We start from the raw sequence: 23179 nt of genomic DNA, 5'->3' as shown, positions 1-23179 counted from the left end.
GTGCCGACACCATCTTGGGAACCCGGACGCGATGGCTTCAAGAATAAAACGAGCGAGGCGCGCTCGCCGATGTGTGCTCTGCCATGTTCTTTGTTCATCGTTGTCTGCTGTGATTGTCCAAACGCCGCATTTGTTTCCTTCAATAGCTTTTGACTCGCATCGTTTACGCATTCATCGTTCGCAAGAGCGACGCTACGCTTCCGTTTCTATTTTTAAGATTCCGGTGGTATTTCAAGAAGGGGGAAGAGAAGGCGGCTATCATGATTTCCATCATCTTACCGGCGCTTTTGAACCAGCTTCAGGAACATACGCTTCGCTCCGTCACTGCTCTTCTCCTCAGCATCCCGTTAACGTATGTTCTTATCAACGAATATGTACGGCGGGCCGCCCGCGTGAAGGGCTTCTCTGGTCCCTTCAACTGGCCAGTGGTCGGTAATATCCCCGACATCAAGTACAATGCGGCCGAGAAATATAGAGAATGGAGCAGGGTCTACGGAGATGTATATCAGATACAGCTGGGGAACGTTCCGGTGATTGTTGTAAATAGCGCCGAGGCGGCGAGGAAGATCTTTGGGCAGAACAGCCAGGCGTTGAGTTCCAGGCCTGTATTTTGGACGTTTCACAAGGTACGGCCGAGAAAGCGAATGTGGATGACGCTGACAAGAGCAGGTGCTCTCGAACACGGCCGGAACGACGATTGGAACCTCGCCGTTCAATGACTCCCTGAAGCGCCGACGAAAGGGCGCTGCATCAGCGCTGAACAAGCCGTCAATCGCAACGTACATCGACCACCTCGACATCGAGACGAAGGACTTTGTGAGGGAGGGGTTCGAGAACGGGCGAGCTGGCACTGTCGGCGTCGATCCGATGCCAATGATCCAACGACTGTCCCTGTCTCTTTCGCTGACGCTGAACTGGGGGACGCGGATGGGCAGCCGGGACGATCCAATGTTTGATGAGATAACGGAGGTCGAGGAGGCCATTTCCAAGTTCCGAAGCACTACGGGGAACCTGCAGGACTATGTTCCGATTTTGAGGCTCAATCCGTTTAGTTTTGGATCTCAGAAGGCGCGCGAGATGCGAAGGAGACGGGACGTGTACCTGCACCGATTGAATAAGGACCTGGACGAGCGTATGGAAAAGGGGATCCACAAGCCGTGCATCCAAGCCAACGTCATCTTGGACAAGGAGGCAGCGCTGAACAAGGAGGAGTTGACATCTATCAGCTTGACTATGCTTTCGGGAGGATTGGACACCATTACCACGCTGGTGCAGTGGAGCGTCGCGCTGTTGGCCCAGAGACCGGACATCCAGAGGAAGGCTATCGAGGAGATGCGCAAGTTCTATTCGGACGAGGAACCGCTGTGCGATGCGCAAGACGACCAGAAGTGCGAGTACGTGGCCGCGCTGGTGAGGGAGTGTCTGAGATACTATTGCGTTCTCCGACTCGCGCTCCCGCGGGCCACGGTCAAAGATATCTTCTACGAAGGGAGGCTGATCCCGGCCGGTAGCACGATCTACCTGAATGCGTGGGCGTGTAACATGGGTAAGTTATGTCGCACCGGTCCCGGAGAAGGCGTGGACTGACAGCGAGACAGACCCGAAGGTTTGGCGCGACCCGGAGGCGTTCCGGCCGGAGCGGTGGATTGAGCAGCCGGATGCGCCGCTGTTCACGTACGGGCTCGGATACAGGATGTGCGCTGGGTCGCTGCTTGCGAACAGGGAGCTGTATCTAACCTACATGCGCATGCTGAACAGCTTCGAGATCCTGCCGGATTCGCAGGTCGAGACGCACCCCGTGAAGGGCAGCGCGGATCCAACGAGTTTGGTGACCATGTGCAGGCATTACAAGGTCATCTTCAAGCCCCGGAACGAGGCCGCTCTCAGGAGAGCGCTGAGGGAGGCCGACGAGAAGCTTGGAAGCGCGACGTAGCCGCGGCGTGTGTATAGAAAATGGAAGCCTGCCAACGATTCGGGGTCGTGTAACGCATGTGGCATGATGCGGGTGAAACTGTCGCTCGACTGGGTGAATGCAGCCAGTACATAGCCAGTAGGGTAATGTCGCGGAATGCGGTAGATGAGGTTGCGGAGGCTTTTGATGAAGGGAGAGCGGGCTTGGCAAATGCGGGAACGGGCAGGGGTGAGTGTGCTTACTAAGGCCGAGCTCTCCAACCTGCAACATGTCTATGTCCACGTCCATGTCCTTGTCCTTGTCCTCCGCCCTCCCATCCGCACACGCACACGCACACGCACATGCACACGCTCCCGTGCCTTCTGGCTGCATGTCGACTGCGACTGTACTGCCCCGTCCGTGAAGGCGCCATGGTGTGAGCTGCGCGCATGCGGGCCGCATCCTCGAATCGTGGGTGGCTGCGGCAGGCCGCCGTCTGGGGACACATGCTGGGCAAGACGGTGCTGCCCGGCGACGAGGAGTTGGGGAAGAAGGACGACGACCACAAGCCGGGCGCGGCGCCGCGAATCCCCCTCTGCGCCTTTCTGAGCGCGCCGCGGCGATGGCGCCGCCGCAGGATACTGCTCGCCGTGGCGGCGCTGTACCTGCTCTATCTGTTCGTCCGCAACATACCGGACCTGGGAGAGGCCAATGGACGGCGGCCCGGATACGGCTCTGGCCGCCCGATTGTGCCCATGACGAATGACGACTACAACCAGGCCTACGACGCGGAGCCGTCGGGCGCACCGCCGGGAACGAAGGCCCCGAAGGCTGGACAGCCCGCACCGCAGACTTATGCCGGCCCCATCAAGTTCTACCGCCTCGCCTCGTCGCTCCATGCAGCATCGCATACGGGCGGCTACCACTACACGAATCGGAACGTCTTATTCGCCATGTCAGGTCTGAAGAGCGCGTCCGCCCTTCTGCCCATGGCTTGCGAGATGGCCAGGTGGAGCAGAAGCTATGTGCATGCCGCCTTCATGGGAAGACAGGACATACCCTTGGCTGATCTTCTGGAGATCAACGGCATCGACAAGGTCAAGTGTCCAGCCATCTGGCACGATGCGCGCGCAGACTTTACCGAATACAGCACGGATGCGCGGCACGAGTCGAGCGTCATGGCGGCTTTGGGCCATATCCACAGCTTCCTGCATCCCCAGGTCGCTATAGTGGATGGCGGAGGCTCTGAGGATTTCTCCTTTGCGCGCGGCATGCGGGCGAGGACGAAGGCCCTGGGGATGCCCCTAGTCGAGATTCCCAAAGACGGGTGGGAGAGCCTCATGTGGGCTACGAGGCTGGATGCGGGGTCCCTGCACAGCTGGCATCTCCCCTCTGTGGATATCATCATCCAGGTTCCCCCGGAGTCATCCAGCGTTATTGGATTGCTGAAATCGATCCGAACTGCTGACTACAGCGGCTTTCAGGCCCCGCGACTCACTATTGAGCTGCCAGCCGAGATGGATGACTCAGTGAAGCAGTATCTGGAAAACTTCAAGTGGCCTCTCCACGACAGACCGACGGGCAATCACGTATCCATCAGGCGTCGGATCGCGAATCAGCGCGCGACTCAAGAGGAATCTGCCGTTCGATTCCTCGAGCTGTTTTATCCTACTAGCACCACCAATTCTCACGTTCTGCTACTGTCGCCCCAGACTCAGCTTTCGGCACAGTACTACCAATACCTCATGTACACTCTCTTGGAGTACAGATATTCTTCATTCGGCGAGGACGATAGCGCTAACCTCATGGGCGTCAGCCTGGAACTGCCCTCGGTCCTACCCGATGGAAAGACGAAGCTCAAGCCTCCGAAACCCGCGGACATGCACACGTCGCGCTACCAGGAGCTCTTCCCCGAGACTCCAAGTACGCAGTTTCTATGGCAGGCGCCGAACAGCCACGCGACGCTCTTCTTTGGCGACAAGTGGGCCGAGTTACACTCTTACCTCAGCAACCGCGTCGCAAAGCATTACCAGTCCCCCAAGGCTGCCGCGAGACGGAAGCTTGTGTCCGAGACGCTACCGTCGTGGACAGAGTACATGCTCGAGTTTATGCGGGCACGCGGCTACTCGCTCTTCTACCCCGGAAAGACTTCGTCGGAGTCGCTTGTTACGGTGCATAACGAACTCTACCATGCACCTGAGGAGTTCCTACCACGCACCACATCAGCGCCAGGGGGCGGGGAAATGGCTCCGCCGAGATTACCGGACGAGCCTTTCCTGCGCGGGGAAGAAGCTGCGCCGCGTCCTACGAACGTGGAAGCTCCGGTCCTTGGACACTCGCGGCCTTTGCATGTCGCGCTTCCCTTCGAGGGCGATCTGCCTGAGATAGCTCATCTGCCGTATCTGCTCCACAGCGGCAGGATGGTTCCGCATGCCAACGTCTCTTCGATTGCGGCTGCCTATGCTGATAGATTCCGGGAGGTGATTGGCGGCTGCAAGATGCCCGCTGGCAAGCACCGCAGAGTGTTGCCGGGAAGCGCGCGCGATCTATTCTGTTTCGGGGACGAGGACGAGAAGGAGTGGGAGGACGATGCTGTGGAGACGTTTGCGGCGGACGTCGTGGACGACTACCGGGCGTCCATGGACAAGGGGGAGGCGAGCCCGGCGCCGAGCGTGCGGAGCAGGACGATGCAGAGGACAGTTGCGGCCCCCACGACAGCGATAGAGGGTTGATGTACGGAGTAGAGTTTGCTTTTCCTGTGCGAGCATTTTCCGAGCGGGCTGGTGTTTGGAGTCGGTAAAAACAGTACCTATTCACACACGATGTAATTCACGCGTGGACCACACCTGAAGTGTGGCTGTGAAGGCGTGGCTGTGACGGCGGGGCCAAGACAAATGGGGGCGGCGCGCACGGACCCGCAGTCAAGGGGGGAACGTGATCTCTTTTTTTCGCCTTTGAACTTTCATCCGCAAGCACTCGCACGCCGTGCAGTCCGTCGCCCGTCTCCCGTCTGCATCGCGCGCGGGCACTCCGTTCCTTTCTTTCTTTTGCTTGCGTTGCTGGGGCGTTTCTTCTTCGTCTGCCCTGTGTTCTATTTAATACCCCCTCCCCGCCGTGCGTCGGAAAGATGCTCGCGCGAGCAGCCCGCCGGAAGCTCCGCCGCGATGCCTTCAGGGCGCCCACACAGCTCGCCGAGCAACTGGCGCTGCCGTGGCTCTGTCCGGCGCAGATGCGATGGGCGGCCAGCGTCGGTCCTATGCCCGCGAATTCGAATTCGAAGGCGCACGATGCGCGCAAGCAGAGACACGCCCCCTCGCTGTCGCCGCGGCACAAAACACGCTCGCTCGCCACGGCCGCCGATGTGCAGCCCTCACCCCTCACGGTGCCCTTCGACGGCTTCCTGCCGCCCTGGGGCTCGCGCGTGCAGCGCCCCAGTGCTGCCAAGCTGCAGCCCTGGGACCCGTCCAACCCGCTCATCCTGCACGATCCCCTGGCCGCACCCACGACGCCCTTCAAGTACGGCATCGGCGGCGACCCAATCGAGCTGCATCAGAACCTGTACGCCTGCCTGCGGGTCGGCCGTCTCGACCGAGCCACGGCCATCGTCGAGCGGCTGGCCACCATGTACAACCCCTCGGCGCCCGAGGTCGTCGACGCCCACAACGTCTTCCTGCAGACCATGTTCGAGCTCGCCCAGCAGAACCCCACGCCCGCGTCCCTGGCCGACATCGAGCAGTGGTACGACGCACACATGGTGCGCCAGGCCATTGAGCCCAGCGCGCAGACGTTCGTGACGCTGCTGCGCGCATCCATGAACTTGCTGGAAGGAGGGCAGAAAGACGCGGCCATCCGCAAATACCTCGCCATGGCCCACCAGCTCGGCCCGGACGTGGTGGAGGACATCAATTCGTCGCCTGACTTCTCCGACGACGAGTGGGATACCCTCATCAGATTCCAGCCCGACATGTTCACCGCACCGCCGCGGCCTGTTGAAGAAATGCAAAGCATCGAGATCAGCACGCCCGCAGGACACGCCGCTCTGATCGAACACGGTTTTCTTCCGAATCCCGCGCACACCATCAAACCTGTCCTGCAGAAAGGCCGGGGTCTGGACGCGCTCAAGAAGTCTCTCGCCATCTTCGAGCCCGGCAAAGGCGTCGCGTACCCCAACGAGATGGAAGGAACGCAGGAGGACAAGGAGCGCGCCTACGCCTACATGCGGCAGCTACGAACCGAGACGGACGCGACCAACGCTGCCATCGAACGGTGGAAGGCCGAGGATGCCAAGTTGCAGGGGCTGGGCATTCATGGCGTCCTCAAAACGAAGCCCGTGCAAGCTCTGATGTGGAATTGGTACTCTGCTCTGCTGCCGCTGATCAAAAAAGAGATTGCAGCAACCAAGGAAGTCCTCTCGACGCATCCCCGGCGCGGAGCAGGTGACGACCGTCTCAAGTACGGACCGTTTCTGGAGCTGTGCAATCCGGAGAAGCTGGCTGCTGTGACTGTTTCGCGCGTCATCGCAGCGTGTGCACGCGGAGGTGCCCGCGATCAAAATGGATCCTTGAAGGTGTCCGTGCTCACCACCGCCATTGGGCACGACATCGAAAATGAAATCAATGCCGACGCCAAGCAGCGGCATGATGCTTCCGTAAGAAAACATCGCAGTCGCGCGCGAAAAGACCTGCTCGGAAGATTAGCACGGACATCAAGAGAGACGGCCCCTTCGCCGAAGCCAGACGTCACCGAAGATGTCCAAAAGGATGACTTTGAACGGCGAAACTTCCCGCTTGCTATCAGGGCCAGAATTGGAGCACTCGCTCTGGAACATTTGATGCAAGCTGCCATGGTTACCGTCAATGCCGAAGACCCGAAGACAGGGAAGCAGCTGACCAGCACACAGCCGGCTTTCCATCACCATACGGGCTTCACTCAGGGGAGGAAAGTGGGATGGATAGCGCCACACCACGAGATCATGAAGAAGCTGCGCAATGAGCCTTTGCACAGCGTAAGTACACATAGGCTGCCCATGATATTCGAGCCCAAGCCATGGGCCAGCTTTGACGATGGCGGTTACTATACTGGGCGCGAACTGGTCATTCGTACCAAAGCTGCAGACACATCACAGCGCGCCTATGCACACTCAGCTATTTCGAATGGCGACATGGGCAAGGTTCTCGCTGGGCTCGATGTTCTCGGGAAGGTGCCGTGGCAAATCAATCGCGATGTCTTTACCGTCATGGCGCAGGCCTGGAACGCGGGCGAAGGCGTTGGAGGCCTCGTTGCGGAGAACGCGGACCCCGGCCGTCCCGCAGAGCCCGGTCCAGAGGCGTCACCCGAAGAAAGGAGTAAGTGGACGAGGAAAGTCAAGGAGTACGAAAATGTGAAGAGCGGCCTTCATTCGCAGCGCTGCTTCCAAAATTTCCAGCTGGAAATTGCAAAAGGATATCTAAAAGAGAAGAAGATCTACTTCCCCCACAGTGTCGACTTCCGCGGCAGGGCATATCCCATTCCACCCATTCTCAATCATATCGGAGCCGACATGGCAAGGGGTCTTCTTAAGTTCGCCAATGGTAAAGAGCTCGGCGCCGTCGGCCTGCAATGGCTGAAGGTACACCTCGCAAACCTTTACGGATACGACAAGGCCAGTTTACGGGAACGGGAGAACTTTGCCATGGACAACATCAACGAAATTTACGATTCGGCCACCAATCCTCTCAGTGGAAGGCGATGGTGGGCCAAGGCTGAGGATCCTTGGCAGTGCCTGGCATGCTGCATCGAATTAAAGAATGCGCTCGATTCACCTGATCCGACCCGCTTTGTCTCCCGTTTGCCCGTCCACCAAGACGGTACATGTAACGGTCTTCAGCACTATGCTGCCTTGGGTGGTGACCATGCCGGTGCCAGCCAAGTGAACCTAGAGCCATCGGATCGGCCGCAAGACATTTACACCGGGGTTGCCGAGATCGTGAAGGAGATGGTGGTGAAAGATGCTGCAGATGGCCACGTAGTGGCACAGTTCGTCAAGGACAAGATTACTCGCAAGGTGGTCAAACGGACTGTCATGACCAATGTTTACGGCGTTACCTTCATGGGTGCGAAACTCCAGGTTTTGGATGAATTGAAGGAGATCTTCCCCAATTTCCAGGAGACCGACAAGATCCGAAGCCTCGCTACACCAGCTCTATACGTTGCTATGAAGATCTTCCACGCCTTAGGCAGGATTTTCAACGGCGCGCAGGAAATCCAGTACTGGCTTGGTGAATGCGGCGACCGCATTACCACATCGCTCTCTGCGGAGCAAATCAAAAAGATCCAGGAGCGCCTGGAAGGAAAGGCAGCATCGTATGATGCCAAATACAAGCAACCTGAAAAGTTCGGCCCTGCCTCGATGAAGAAGCTGAACAAGTCTCTCGAGACCTTTAAGAACAGCATCATCTGGACCACGCCGTTGAAGATGCCGGTCGTTCAACCCTATCGCAAACACAATTCGCACGTCGTCAAGACAAGCCTCCAGGACATTACAGTTATCAATCGCTCACGAACGGACATGGTCGACAAACGGAAGCAACTCCAAGCTTTTCCACCGAATTTCATTCATTCCCTCGACGCCAGCCATATGCTCTTGTCCGCCTTGAAATGCAATGAGCTGGGTCTTGATTTCGCTGCCGTGCACGATAGCTTCTGGACTCACGCCGCCGACATCCCCAACCTCAACGTTGTTCTCCGTGACGCCTTCGTACGCATGCACTCTGAAGACATCATCGGTCGACTCGCAGCGGAGTTCAAGGCTCGCTACGCAGGGTCCATGTACCGTGCGAACATCACCACCACCTCAAGGGTCGGTCAAAAGATCGCGGCTTGGAGGAGGAAGCACCGGAGCGTCAAACGTGCCGTCACCGCCGAGGGAAAAACTCGGGAAGCGAGTTTTGAGGAAGTCGCTCTCGAGGCTAAGAGACAGGAGCTGCTGAATAGCGAGGATCCAGCAAAGAGAAAAGAAGGGGAGGAGATGGTCACGCCCACGAGCATTTGGTTAGCGGACCAGGATCCCTTAGCCCTGGCCTCCTTCCGCTTGTCGCTGCTTGGGGAGACGAAGCAAAAGAGCGGTCAGAAATTCGACGAAGTGAAGGAGAAGGTGCTCAGCGCCGAGGCGGAAGCGATCAGAGATGACACGGGAGCGTCTATTGCTGCGGCGCCTGCCATCGAAGGAGAAGCGGACATAACAGAACCAGTAGAACCGGACGCGGAGTTGGAGGAACCGGAGATGCCGACCGAGCGAACTGGGATGAAGCCGACAAAGCGTTACGCCACAAAGACCATCCAGGCCTGGCTTCCGCTCACCTTCCCACCCGTTCCTCAGAAGGGGTCTTGGGACGTGACGCGGCTTCGAGAGTCGAAGTACTTCTTCTCGTAAAGGCCACACGGGAGTTCCACGGCGTAGGTGAGCCGACCGGCGATAAGCGCACCGCGAAGGGGCAAGGCCTGAGCTGGCGTTGATCTTGGGACTATTTGAGGCATTGGTTGACTCTTTGGCGTTTATATTGGGCATTGCCGGGCGTATGTACGTTGTATGGATTGCATGACGGAGGAATATATGTAATAGAGGTTGCAGTATACCTCATGTATATACTTGTTTGTATAGCCGTGGACGATCCGCCACTCCCTGTACCAGACGGCTGTGTAGGAACTTTGTATAGAAAGGAAGACAAATGAAAGGAGGGATATACCTGATCTTTAGTTTCTTGGCTGTGTCGACGAGGACCAAGGGGTGTCATCCAGGGGAAATGACTCCCGCATACGAGACCTGCAGACAACAGTACGGGTACAGCAAACCATGGTTCTGTTCCACCGGGAATCTTCTATGTATGCCAATCGGCTAGCTTTGCGCGATGCAGGCCGGCAGCGCTTGCGGAGTGACCTGTACGGCGAGAGGCTTTGCATCCTACTACCATTCTTCGTGCAATCCACATAGCGCAGCACACACATTTCTGAAGGGACGTCCATGTCCCTGATCCAGCGCCTTGCATCCGTTTAAGTAGGGGTAGATATAACCCGCACACTCCTACAACCGTTTTCAGCCACTCCTTCCTCTTTGAAATGTACCCGCGGTCCCAATCCAGGAACTCCCAAGCCTGCACGGCGCCAAAACGGGTTGAACAAGCATGTGGTCCATTCGCGACCCACATGTGGGTTGAGCGTTTCGATTCTCTGGCCGCCGTCGGGTCCGGGAATAATTCTAACTGGGCGGTGGCGAGTGTGTGGGACTGAATTTACTCGATCGACGTTGCGTGCGGTCGGTTTCAGGAGCGATAGAGGGGTTCTGCGACTCGGTGCCGGCGGATGGTGCGGGAGGTTGTTTGTGGTGTTGAAAGTGGGGGAGGAAGGGATTAGCAAGGGGTTCTACTGGCGTTGGCGGAGTTGCGGCGGAGGGGAAACGGAGGACTACGAGGACCAAGGGGGACGAGAATTGTCTCTCTAAATTTTTAAAGGAAAGTGATCGGGGAAGGATGCGTGGGTACAAATGCTTGGTTCGGCCTACATTTCTCTTTTGGGGGTGCGGTCACTGCGGCACTCGAATGCGCACAGCTTCAGAGCATCAGTGCATCAACACAAATGCCTTTGGGTAGATCCGTCGCCTTTTCACATATCTGAAGGTCTCGTAAGGGAAGAATCTGGCGCTATGCTTCAAACAGGTGATATCTAGCAAGGAAGATCAAAAGAACCCGTGGCAACAAGATCGCTAAAAGATGCTAACAGAGCCGATGAAACGGCAGCCTCGCGAGAAGCTCTGAGCAAGCAGTGTCTCCAACCCTCACAATACCCGCCCCCTTTCCCGCACCGAATCACCGCATGCACACTGCGTAGTGTTTCCCGCTTCCCACCTGAGGGCATCATAGCTTCTCGAATAAGTGACATGCCGCAATGTAGTTGACTGCGATTATCCCGCATCTAGCGATGCGCGACCTCATATCGTGGAGCTAGTACCGCCATTGTGGCTCGAGTGCGATGTGCCCCGTGTGGGAGGATTGCCGTTTGGGCGTCGTGGCTGAAGTGGGAATATTGCTTTTTCTGTCGTGTGGGGTTGCACTCAATGCGGTGCCGCATTGTCGGCGCCAACGGAAAGATGTCCCTAAACGTGCATCGATGGGTAGAGACGGAATGGTGGATCGATGTCAGAACAATACCGATAGATAAGTTGAAGTACGCGGCTAGGAAGCTAGCAAGCGTTGACGAGATGGTTTTCCATGCGATTGTGTCCCAGATGTTGCTTAGGATCTCGAAACGTGATGGTAGTCTGAACGAATGGACCCTCGTGGCGTATGAATGCAGCAGTAAGAACTGAGGTATGCCGTATTAAGGTAATACTTGCATCTCTTTGCTGGTGATCGAAAAGGGCACCTTCCTATGCTTCAGATAGGACAATCAGCCAGCTGCCCCTATGCACCTTGGGGACGAAGCAGCGTTGGATAATAGAAAAACTAGATCATAACAACGACAGAGGCTAGACTGGAGAACGATAGGATCCTAGCGAGCCAGAAATTTCGGCTGTCAGTCTCTAACGGGCCGCGGCGTCGAAGCGACGGCGCCGATATGCTAAACTTAGAAGGCTCCGGTTGACTCTCCAGATATCTTAGAAAGTTTAGCTGACGGTTCACAGGAAGGACATCGAAGCGCCCTTGGATCCGGAGAGGCATTTGATAGAAGAGCAAAGAGCCTGCAGGGCATGCACCGGATGCGGAGCCCTCGCGACAGACAATAACACATATGATATATCATACTCGCCCAGATTCCTCGGCTTCAGTCCCGCATATGCCGGTAAGGGACCGACCGGAGGAGTGGCTGCATCCACGGGTAGGAGAGTAGCCGAGCGGAGCTACGCTTCTTCTTGCACCTTGACGTGACTATCACGAGTACCGTTATTGGAAGTCGCAGTATCGATAGTCAAGGAATTGCATGCAAGGCTCGTACCCGCTGTGGAGCCCTCTCAAAAAAGTGGAGCGACCCGCTGGCGGTATTTTAATCCCGTTAACCCGCGGTCCGAAATGGTGCGTGCTGTACAAGGTTGTTAGATATTGCATGCGATTAGATGGCGTGAGATTTGTAGCTGGTTGCCTCCTTGGGTATCGCCAATGAATGATCTCCAACGGTCCTGCATCTTGAAGGAGGCAAAGACCCGCCACTTCGACGGTGGAAGTGGGCCTTGACAATATTGGGACCTATCAGCGATTGGGATGGAAGAATACGAGCATCTTGCCTGTTTCAGGATGATAGCGGAAGATTCCATGAAACAGGTTTAGGGAAAGTCAAGCTGGGAAAGTTTGACCCCTGCAAACCTTCTCTGGTACTGATGGCGGGCGGAGAACGCGGGATTGCGGACCAAAACGTTTGAAAACGAGGAGCGTGGTCCGGAACCCCCGCGACAGAGGCGAGGACGGGGACGGACGAAGGTGGCGAGCGACCGCGTTGTTTTAGCAACGGACGGATGCGTGGCTGCCTCGACTCAAACTCAAACACATGGGCACGACACGCGCATGGTAGCCGCAAAATCCAGGTTCCTGACTTGGATGTGACGGGTCCGCGGAGGATTGCTGAGGCGAGCAACGTGTTCTCGGCTCCTGGGATTGTGAATGACTCGCGGCACAGCCGGGGTTGGCGTTTGATCGAAGCAAGGAACTTGTTTGATGCTCCCGAACGACCACGACCACAGGGTTCGGCATTCGAAAGGCCTCGCCTGGCACTGAGGTCAAACAGGGTCCGTTGCCTTGTTTTGCGATTAGCTTCGATGCTTTGAGGGCGATGTAATTCACCATCATGACATTTATTGGAGGTCTAGCAAAGAAGGCGACATGAAAGTACTCGCCTTGGATGCGGGGCGACTAGGAGAGATTCTACTGTGTACGCTCGAGCGGATAAGATCGGTCTGTCGTTTGAGATGTTAGTGGCTCCAAGACGAGGACTTGGGCTTCAACCAAGCATATATGGCGGTGGATATAGGTGCTAGAAGCTATGTGAGAGCCATAGTAGCCAGGCGATAGCAAAAGCTAGACGTCTCCGCCGGTTGAGGTGGACGCCTTTCCTCGCTCCCGCTAGGAGTCCCCAGAGGCAGACATATAAGTCGAAGTCGAGGTCGCATCTCCGCGTTGCAGTTGTTGCAGCGGTTTCAAAGGTATATACGATCCGTTATTGCATTTGTGCTGCATTGTCGTAGGCGACAAAGTGTCAAATTTCAGCTTGAGGGCGAATCACCCCGCTTTCTGACTTCTACCGGCGGGCGGTTGAGACAGCGGGGTTGCATAGTGATGTTCGAGTTGAGAGCACGGCGCCGACTCTCTAGCGACAGAAATGGATTTGCAGCGCTCCAGAAGCAGAAGTGACCTCCTCCGCTGGCTGAACCGGCAGTGGCGCAAATATTGTGGTGAACCGTCGGAAGGGTTTAGGCGGTTTAAGCACTATACGAGGACGTGGCACTGTCGAATCACAGGGCGACACAAGCAGCGACAGGGGCCTGCGTACATGGCATCCAGGTGGGCGGAGCCGCGCAAGTTGCTTCTGGGAGCCTGCGGCCGTGGGATAGGATTCAGGGCGAATGCGCCGCAGCTCGCGGTGGGCGTTCTGGTCCAACTCGGGCGATGAAACTCGGGCGAGGGCATATGTAATGGCAAACTAGACACTGCTGCTGTCGGGCTTTGGACGCGGCCGGAGACGATGCCGCACCCAGGCCGGCACATTTCCGAGGTTACTCGAGGCAGCGCAAGCCTGTGCTGTGCAATTTTGGGCGGGGAATGGAGTGCGTTGGAGCTGGCGTGATGGAGGCCAGGCATCCCCGTTTGACAGGCACGACAAGGGCTTCTCGAAGCAGGCGACGAAATTGTGCGCGCGCGCGGTGGCGGCAGCGTGTGCGTGACGCGAGGGGTGCATGTGCTGCAGCGTAGATGAAATGACAATATGGAAGCGGAGTTGGGCAGGGCCACGGGCCGCAAACGGAGCGATTTGCTGGGTATTCGCGTCGGGCGGCGTGGCGGAGGCGGCGTGCGAGGCAAAGCGGGAGCTCGCGGATGCAGCGTGCAGGCCGCAGCGTGCAGAGTGCAGCGCAGAGATGCGGCAGTGGTGGTGGTGGTGGTAGTGGTGGTGGTGAGGGTGCTGAGCAGTTGAGCGATGAGGCAGCACGGGCTCGTCAGCGGGCGCCGCGGGGCGACGGCGGCGGGCAGCGAAAAGGGCGCGGTCACTGGGTTTGGCGCGCGGGCCAGCGCCCGTTCTGGCGTCTTCTCCGCCCGCGACCCAGCCGGCCGGGACGCCAGCCCGGCCCCAAGCTCCACGCTCGGCGCTGCGCTTGCAGGCGGGCGGCAGGCGAGCAGCGCAAATAATAGGAAGAGAGGCGACCAGCAGCGGGACTACCCCCAATTTGCCTGCCCCCCGGCTGCGACGAACGGGCCGGCAGGTCCTGCTTAGCGACGCTGGGGCGTGGTGGTAGTGGTGGTGGTTCGGGGTCGAATCCAGCGCGCTGGAAATGCGGCCCATGGTCTGATGCCCTCCGCCCGTACATAACTCACCACCCATCCGCGCCCGCTCACTCGCCCGAGACCCTCGCCCGATCCCGCCGGGCTCCCCACGACCACACATCGCGACGTCCCACAGTCGAGCGTCTTTGCCCACGCTGTCGGTTGTCCCGACGTTTCGCTCCTGTCTCAGCCAGCGCCAGCAGCCAGCGCAGCCAGCGCCGGGGATAATCGTCTGGACGCCTGCATGTCTGACCACTGCTGAACTCGGCCGCGAGACAGCCATACCGTATTCCTGGACCCGCCCGCAATCTGCCATTCTCCACCACCACCACCACCATAGTCATCACCATAGTCATCATCATAGTCATCATCATCACCCCCGCCCAGTGCACGCTGCCCCGGACGAATTGCGACTGCGGAGCGCGAGGAGCATGTCGACGCCGGCGGCTGCAGGACCGGCGGACGCAAAGGACGTGGATCGCCGCAAGAGCCTGGGCAAGTACGTGAAGCGGATGAGCAGCGTCTTCAAGCGGGACAAGGCGACCAGGAGCAGGAGCAGCGCCTCGCTCACCCCGCCCGCGCCTTCCACGCCCGCGCCCGTCGTCGAGCAGAGCAAGGAAGCCGCGCCTGCGTACGTTCCGCATCGGGCACCACACGCATCTGTCTTCCTCCTGTACTGACAACACTGCAGTCCCGCTACCGCTACCACTACCACTACCACTCCCGCGCCCGCTGCCACTGCTCCCATGCCGCCCGCGCCCACCGCCCAGGAGCTCAACCGCAGCGCCCTCCAGCAGGAACGCGCCCGCGCCCTCTTCGCAAAGTACGGCCTCACCCTGGAGTCGCACGAATGGATCGCGGCGCCCGCCCACCCCATCACCGTCCAGCGTGTCGAGAAGCCCATCCGCATGCGCGTGCACCGCACCTGCCACCGCTGCGGCACCACCTATGGCGCCGACAAGCTGTGCTCCAAGTGCGAGCACCGCCGCTGCAAGAAGTGCCCCCGCTATCCCAAAAAGAAGGCCCCCGCCGACAAGGGCAAGGAGAAGGCGGCCGCAGAGAAGCCCAAGAAGAAGAAGCTCCTGACCGTCACGTCCAAGCACGGCACCGACCTAGTCTACCACCCCGTCAAGCAACGCGTCCGGCGCACCTGCCACAAGTGCGAGACCATGTTCATTCCCCCTACTGCTACCACCTGCGAGCACTGCCGCCACATCAGGTGCACCAAGTGCCCACGAGAGCCGGCCAAGTCGAGCAAGTGGCCGAACGGCTACCCCGGCGACGTGGAGCCCGACAGCGAAACCGAGGTCGAACGGGAGCTGGACATGGCGAGACGCATATGGAGGAAGCCGCGGACCAGAGTACGGTGGGAGTGCGAAGAGTGCCATAGCCTGTTCTTGGACGGCTCACCGCAGTGCCCCGGTTGTGGGCACGCCCGGTGCGACAAGTGCGTGAGAAAACCGTCAGTCTTCCGAACCTTCATCTCCAATCTTGTCAAAACTGACACCGTGCAGCCTTAAAAGAGTGAAAAAGGACATCTCATTCGACCCTGAGGTGGTGAGAGCCGTCGAGGCCAAGCTAAAAGCCCTTGTGGTGGAAGACGACCCTCCCGCACCCACCTGACATTTCATACCATCACGATATTCACAGACGACGAGTAACGACGACGTAGTACTGCGAGCATTGCGCCACCCAAACTTCCCTTCGAGCTTCGCTTCATCTATTACCCTATTTCTACCGAACTGCTAGGAACGACTTGGGCACATGCTGGGACCTGGGCAATTTGGCACCGGAGCGTGCGAATGATTGGGATTAGGCACCGTCGAGAGCATCGGTCGGCATCACCTATCAGTTATCGCACGACAATACCACTTAGCCCTGCTTTCTTCTTCCGGAAGCAAAGAACTTTTGCATACCCCTGTGTCCCCCCCCCCCCTCCCCCTTTCCTTTCTTAACTATTCTGCTTATCTGCGTCTTCACATCTCCTTTCCATACCGCCAGTCTCAACGCAGCTTTCACAGCTAGGTCCTGCAGTCCTCCTCCGATCGCTCCCCGACGTCGACGTGACGTCCACGGCTGTACCACCATCAGCCATATCCGAGCGCAGCCCCGAAGCCGGTACAACGCCATGCGTCGCCCAACGGAACGCCAGTCCCACACCTGTCTCGCTTCCCGCTCCCCGAAACAGGACACCCTCTACCACATTACACAAAAACTGACATTCCCAGCACTGCGGGCCAGGGAACCCACAAACCCTCTAGCATGTCATCTCAATATCCACCGCCCGTGTGATGATCGTCTGCACCGCAACATCTCACGCCGGGTGCTGGCATCGGGGAAAAGCAACATCGGGGGCTGGTCACTTCGCTGTCGTGCCACATGCGCTTGCGTTATCCCTTCCAGCGCGGTCAGTCTCTCGTACGATTATCTGCGAGCGGTGCCCGACTATGGCCTGACTGGTTGTACAAAGGGTGCGCCGGCGGGGTAGGCTCAGCGTGTCGAGTGGAGGCCGCAACGTCGCACACGTCGCACGCGGTGCCTGTGCCACTGTGGATGTCAATTGGGCCGGACGAGGCTGATGGACACAGGCCATCGACGTCGCTCCATTAACCTCCTTCGACTTCTCCAATGGGATTCTAGATCTCGATCGCAAAGGGGGAAGATCACGGCGCTGGCTTGACACTGCTTGACACTGCTTGACATGGAGTGACTGCGGCTATGGTTGGGCTATTTGTCGACGCTTGTCTCACCTCCTGCACACCGATGAAGAAGTCTTTTGCGGGGCGCGTCGTTTCTGCTTGTGCGACGTGGAGACTTCAAGCCCAATGGAGCTCGAGATAACGCCTTCATCCACCGGAGTCGACATCGCATGAACCATCTCGCCACAGTACAGATCGCAGCCCCGTTGCAAGTGTGGGAGCAGGGCACACAGGTTCCTTTGCTGTCATCCTGCAAATCCTTCAGACCAGCATCCCCAACCACGCGCCAACACCAACCCTTCAATCCCAAATCCCAAACCCCACAGCACATGAAATCTACATCCCAAGCAGAATCACAATTCCCCAAGTTCCAGAACCCGAGTACCTGGTCTGACGTCTTCGCTTGAACCATCAGGCATGTTTTCACATGTTTATGCGCTCAAAGTCATCTGGAATCCTCAAGCGCGCTTAACCATTCTCTCACCGCTCTTCATCAATGCGTGCACACCTCATCACAATGCAGCCGCGGTTCTCGCCCAACAAGTTTTTAATCTCGGGTCGTGCACAATTTCAGTTTCGCTCTCCGACTCCGTGGAACGTGTCAAACTGCCGAAAGGATGGCACCGTGGACGAATTCGAATGCTTATGCGCTGTCGCGTGGAAGCTTGATATTGCTTCCGCTGACGAGGATATCATATGCTTGGACCGCGCACGTGCTTCAATGTGAACAGTAGGCATGTCTCACTCCGGAGCCTCGCATCCAGTTCTTTGGGATTTTGCTATCGACGTCGGAGCTTTTCTATTCCCTTCCTACTAACGGGCTCGGAATTCTTCTTTCGCAATGTAACCTCGACATTACTCGCGCTCAATATTCGACGCGTCAGTAAAACAAAAAGAACAGTGTCCTCCGGCACTCTCAACAGGCCTCTCCCTTCCAGAATTCATCCAGACTGCAAGTGTTCAAGGGGAAGGGGAGCCGTGAGCTTAGGCATAACTCAACTTGTGCAAGCGAAGCCCCGACACGCACCAAAAGAGCCGTTTTCAAGGAATCTAGAGTTATGAAACAATATTCCAGCACGTTACGCAACGTCAAAAGCGCGTTCCTTGTTGACGCTCAGATCAGAAGCAAAGTCGCGGCAATGAAGCTCAACTTTAAAAATAAAAAGCACCACATCGCTTGTCCAGGGAGCCGGGAAAAAGCACGAAAATTGATGAAAATCTCTATGCCGCACTTCGCTTCGCCCAATCCCCTGCACCCTCGCTCAGAAAAAAAAGAAAAAGGCCAGCACGATCTCCGCATTCCGCAACTCAGCCGCCAATCAGCGAGCTCGAGCGAAATCAATCTGGCAAATCGTCATGTCGGAAGGGCCGAGGCGAGAAAATTCGTGATCAGAGCGTCAGCAACGAGCACAATCAAATCTCCACAGGATCCTCACTTTTCTTGCTTTTCTTCCCATCAAGTGCGGCGGAAGACCTTCCGGCCCGTATTTGCATGCCACCATACTATAATCAGGCCATGCATCTTGTATGATAAGAAGAGGGACGGTTGAATTGATAGCGCAGGGCTGAAGGAGTTTTGCAAGGCACGGTGGATACGAGGCTCAGCATGGTACGGAAGAAATCGCTTGCAGTGAATCTGTGAAGACGGCGAGCGGCTGACAGCTGAAATGTTGGGGAGAATTCGTAAGCGCCACATGCTTGAATGAGGAAGGAATGGTGGTGTTTTGAGGGACGTTCTCGCGATCAAGATGCAGAGTGAATGTGCATTTGACGGTGGTCAGTCCCATTAGCTGCACACAGCGCTTGCATTCGGCCCAAGGACTGCTCCAGAGGGGGGTGCAAAAACTCTGGTCATCGGGCTCACATCCTTCCCTGTCACATGGTCACCGGAGTCTCCGAACCCATGTTTCTGGCATGCATCCAACAAGCGCGCTGACTACCTCTTCTAACTCCCTCTCCAACACCACATTAGCTTTCGATATTGAGTCCACGCCCTCAGCCCTGCGTCTTGTATCTCTGTCTCGCTTGCTATCTCCTCTTTGAGCCCTCCCAGCCACGCCAAAATCGAACAACGCAACCTTGGAAACGTCGAAGCTTTCATGTATGCATCTCTCAACGAACGCTCAGTATAAAATAGTCTAGCGCAACTGCGTGCTGCGTCTCGCCTCTGCATTGCTTATCGATTCTGCAGTTCGCGCTTCTCTTCAAGCCACTTCATATATATATCCCCCCTAGCTTACGCCCTTCCGGGCTTCATCCTGCCTCTAAAGGGCAGCAAAAGGATACGGGTTTCCCAGTTAGAGTCGGCTGGGCAGTTTGTGACTAGAACAGTGATGCCTAGCTCGGACTTACGGACAGCTCGCTTGCACCGGTAAAAAGCAAAGACACGTGTCCGGTGCAGCGCGTGCTCCAATGACAGGGTTCGCGGATCTGCGCGCTCGTGTCGTGAGGAGAGAAGTGGTGGGTAAGCTTTGCTGTTGCTTGGGTTGGAATTGGCGCCGGATAAAAGTGCTAGGTCGAATGAGCTTGGATGGAGGACAGAGGGTGTGGCTACGTGCATACCAACCTCTACCAAGGGCAGATCAGATGAAGGACGAACGAGTGTTCGGTCTCCGGGTATGTCACATGAAGGTGCATCACAAACAACCTGCTAGCGGACGGACGTGAACAGCAGAAAATCCACATTTTAACGCTAGTGGGTATACCGAAGCCAGTACAATAATAGTACTAACACAGAGCCATTTCTCGCCCTAAAATGCCAATCAGACTTAACGCCGATGCCTATAGTGCTGTTCCTGAAAGATGCTTTTTGGGTAGGCAAACAGGCGCCGTAACAATGCTCTAGGAACATTCTTTTGCTACCCCCTTCTCCTTCCGTCACAGCCTAGCGCTTCGCCGAAGCAGAGTCGAACCTGTTTACGTACCAGAAGCCACCGAAGCAAGAGAGGTCGACTCTAGTTCCGGGTTGGAAGCCTCAGCAGTAGGAGTCCCTAGTATCATAGCTGCTGCCTCCACGGGCCTGGATTCGAACCATTCCCTCCTCGCTCGACTCTACAAATGTACTATTAGCACAGATAACACAGACATCAAGGATATTAGAATGTAAAATCGTCTCCGAACGCTATTCCTCCATCGTCCATACCGTCCAGGTTCATAAAATCATCAAGCGCAAAGCCCGAATCGCCGCTTGCAGCACCTATCCCGAGCTCGAGGCTCTGCATCTCACTCGTAGGAGGCTTGCTCGGCTCGTCCGGGACGTCGAGACCTTCGACTAGATGCAATCCCTTGGGTACCGCCGTGCGAAACGCGCTGATACGGTCGGGCTGCAGGACACCAGCTGCTTTGCCTAGGCCGGTTGCGTCGCCACGCGAGTTCATCCATACACCGTTGCCTCCTTCGTTGTTCTTGACAGCTTTGGTGAAGAAGTCGACGAAAAGGACGCTGGACTCGTACCATCGACCTTTGATTTCGGATATCTCGAGCTTTTGGGAAGTGGCAATGAGCTTCCAGTAGGCGAGAGTGCGTGTGGCTGGAACGAGTGCCCGGTTCCGCCAACGCATATCCTCACGCATACGGATGGGGATGTTGCTGCTCGACGGGACCTGCGGTAGCGAATTCGGATCAGGCACAGGGAGAGTCGCGTACGTATATATATCTCCTAGTACTAGGATTTTAGAGAGAGGGTGCGCGGAATTGGTCTGATTTGGCGGAGGCCCTGGGACGGCACGCTCGATGATATCGGTGATGACCATCAGGTCGTTACCGCTGCCGATGCGTAGGCGGACCGGCTCGCCTCGCCAGATCTTCTCCGCACCGAGGTATACGCCATTCCAGCGCCTCTCTTCCATACCCGTGTTAATGGTCGTCTTTAGTAGCTCGAACGGGGTGAAGGTGGTATCGATGGCTTTCGCTGCCAGGATCGAGGCGTCGACGTCCGCAATGCCCTGGCCGAATTGGCCAGACAGAAGGGCCCTCCAGTCCACCTGGTCGTAACTGAGTGTTGGGTTCTGCTGGAGATAAGGATAGGTGCATGAAGGCGCAGACCACGCGAGCCAGGGCTTGAGGTTCTGGTCGGACGTGACGAGCTCGGCGGTGGGCGAGTTGTAGGGATGGGAGAGGGGCTGGACAAGGTAAGCTCGGTCGCTCGATCTGTCTTTCGGTACCCATCGACGGATGACTAGTCCTAGGCCCCAGGCTTCTGTCTTCGGTCTAAAGAACCATACTACTTCACCGGTCCGCGCGAGAAATTTTCCGTATTGGTGGTCCACTTGCTGATCAACAGAGCGAAGCTGCGGAAGAGGCGTGGGCTCCAAAATGGCCGGCGGCTTTATGCGTTGCGGATTCGCGGCTGAGCTGGGCGTCGCTGGCTTCACGCTGGGGCTCTGGGCAGGCGTGCCTGTGCTGGGACGCCGGACAGGTACCTGGGCACTTGGATTGCGGCCGACGGGCGTAGGTGCTTGCACTGTGGTGTTGGGGCTGTTCTCCTTCTTGAGGCCCGCCATAGCTGGATCGGGCCTGATTTCCGGCTTCAGCGGGAGCGCGGGCTTCTCGGACTCGAGCTGCATCGGGCAGCATATTCGACAGGTGCAATTTTGGTGGTCGCTCGACTCGTCGGTGGAAAGCCATAGCAGGTGCGGGAAGAACTCGACGGGGCTCCTGAACCGCTTCTTCGGTCCCTTGGGGTAGCCGTAGAGGTATGCATCTTGTCTGTCGTGGCCGCCGCCCGAGTGGTTCTTGACCGGCTTGGTCTCGCCGTTGGCTTTCGACTTGATGTGCTCGTACAGCCTATAGCCCTCCGGGAAGTCCCAGAGAATGCATTGCTGCCACTTGTCTGCGCCCGTTAGCCCTCCGCGCGCGAGGCGACCTCCAGTACGCACCCTCGTGCTGCTTGCCGCCGATCTCGCGCAGCAGCATGCCGCCGAGCTTCTTGCGCCAGTCGACGTGCTTGGGCTCGTCCTTCTCGATCAGGCGGTAGTAGTCGCTTTGGCCCTGCTCGTTGGGCGTGCGGTCGAGCTGCTCCTGGGTGGGCCCGTTCCGGAGCACGGTGCCCTTCTGGTTGACGACATCCTGCCCGTCCGACTTGCACGCGAAGATGGGCAAGAATTGGGTGAGTGGCTGGGCCATGGCCGGCGGCCGGCAGCGCGTGCACTGCGCGGGATGTTGTTGGCGGCGGCGGCGGGGGCAGCGGCGGTGTGGTGGAGCAGACGTCGCCGCGTCGCGAACAAAGAAGACCGCGGCGTTTAGCCGCTTTCCTCCGGCGCTAGCGAGAGGCTTCAACCTCAGAAATCCACGCCAGCCTTCACCACGTCTCCGCGCGCCCTGACTGCTGCTCCTCGCCCCGCCGGACCCGCCGGAGACGCGTCGTCTCGTGTCCCCGCGCGTCGCAGACTCCTACCATGTCGGCCCGGAGGTGATTGCTCCCTTAACGCGTCGTTCATCTTTATCTTCATCTTCATCTTCATCTTCATCTTCACCTTCACCTCCACCTCCACCTCCGCTTTCACTCCTCGGGCGAATCCACCAGCTCCACTTCAATGCCAGCTCGACCCACCCCTCAATGTGACCTCCGACGGATCCCCCCTCCCCTCACTACACGCCTCTCTCTCACCCCTGCCCGTCTCTCGACCGAGGCTGGGCCCGCTCGACGACATGGCCGAGCACCCACGGGTAAAGCTGGGGTCGCCGCTGCCCATTACGCCCAAAAAGCGACAGTGCGGAGGAGCATTGGAGGACTTGTTGCAGCAGTTTGGGTCCCAGAGCTCGGCGACGTCAGCCACGAAAGCCCGGCGCATATCCTCATTCACCGCTCCCAAGCGAGAGGCGCCTGTGCCTATCAAACCCGCCGACGAAAGCACACCGATTCTGCGTCAACGGCCGTCGCTTAGCTACGCAGTCTCCGACCTTTCGACCAGCGAATCCGCTCCGAATAGCTCCTCCAGCTCCGGCTTCTCTATTGCCGAGCACGCCCCGGAGAGGAGCGCGGCTGCGACCGACACCAGCGACCAGGACAGCAACGACACCAGCGAAGACGACCTCGCGAGGCCCATCCGCACCGCTCGCACGTCACACCCGAAGTACCAAGTGGATGAGCT

The 23179-nt window shown here is 57.7% G+C and overlaps 6 protein-coding genes across 6 annotated transcripts; 5 read left to right on the top strand and 1 right to left on the bottom strand.

The window, feature by feature from the left end:
• Window positions 1-260: 260 nt before the first annotated feature.
• Window positions 261-1933, top strand: BU26DRAFT_441479 (cytochrome P450; the record flags this gene model as incomplete). Its single annotated transcript, XM_033824458.1, has 3 exons — window positions 261-626; window positions 670-1546; window positions 1599-1933. 3 exons carry the CDS (start codon window positions 261-263, stop codon window positions 1931-1933), a joined length of 1578 nt encoding a protein of 525 aa, XP_033676097.1.
• Window positions 1934-2213: 280 nt separating this feature from the next.
• Window positions 2214-4807, top strand: BU26DRAFT_525615 (uncharacterized protein). The gene has a single exon (XM_033830549.1). The coding sequence runs from the start codon at window positions 2341-2343 to the stop codon at window positions 4621-4623; it is 2283 nt and encodes a 760-aa protein (XP_033676096.1). The 5' UTR covers window positions 2214-2340; the 3' UTR covers window positions 4624-4807.
• A 52-nt stretch (window positions 4808-4859) lies between these two features.
• Window positions 4860-9628, top strand: BU26DRAFT_525614 (DNA-directed RNA polymerase mitochondrial precursor). The gene has a single exon (XM_033830548.1). The coding sequence runs from the start codon at window positions 5019-5021 to the stop codon at window positions 9300-9302; it is 4284 nt and encodes a 1427-aa protein (XP_033676095.1). The 5' UTR covers window positions 4860-5018; the 3' UTR covers window positions 9303-9628.
• A 5191-nt stretch (window positions 9629-14819) lies between these two features.
• Window positions 14820-16173, top strand: BU26DRAFT_586707 (uncharacterized protein; the record flags this gene model as incomplete). Its single annotated transcript, XM_033834667.1, has 3 exons — window positions 14820-15019; window positions 15080-15850; window positions 15903-16173. 3 exons carry the CDS (start codon window positions 14820-14822, stop codon window positions 16009-16011), a joined length of 1080 nt encoding a protein of 359 aa, XP_033676094.1. The 3' UTR covers window positions 16012-16173.
• A 1953-nt stretch (window positions 16174-18126) lies between these two features.
• Window positions 18127-18886, top strand: BU26DRAFT_525612 (uncharacterized protein). The gene has a single exon (XM_033830547.1). It carries the CDS (start codon window positions 18146-18148, stop codon window positions 18635-18637), a length of 492 nt encoding a protein of 163 aa, XP_033676093.1. The 5' UTR covers window positions 18127-18145; the 3' UTR covers window positions 18638-18886.
• An 866-nt stretch (window positions 18887-19752) lies between these two features.
• Window positions 19753-22277, bottom strand: BU26DRAFT_611271 (uncharacterized protein). The gene is made up of 2 exons (XM_033836059.1): window positions 21965-22277; window positions 19753-21918 (listed from the first exon to the last, which is right to left on the bottom strand). Exons 1-2 carry the CDS (start codon window positions 22209-22211, stop codon window positions 20183-20185), a joined length of 1983 nt encoding a protein of 660 aa, XP_033676092.1. The 5' UTR covers window positions 22212-22277; the 3' UTR covers window positions 19753-20182.
• Window positions 22278-23179: the final 902 nt, after the last annotated feature.

The sequence above is a fragment of the Trematosphaeria pertusa genome (genome assembly GCF_010094035.1).
Source record: "Trematosphaeria pertusa strain CBS 122368 unplaced genomic scaffold BU26scaffold_26, whole genome shotgun sequence".
Lineage (NCBI taxonomy): Eukaryota > Fungi > Ascomycota > Dothideomycetes > Pleosporales > Trematosphaeriaceae > Trematosphaeria > Trematosphaeria pertusa.
This window is presented reverse-complemented; position numbering and strand designations above follow the sequence as displayed.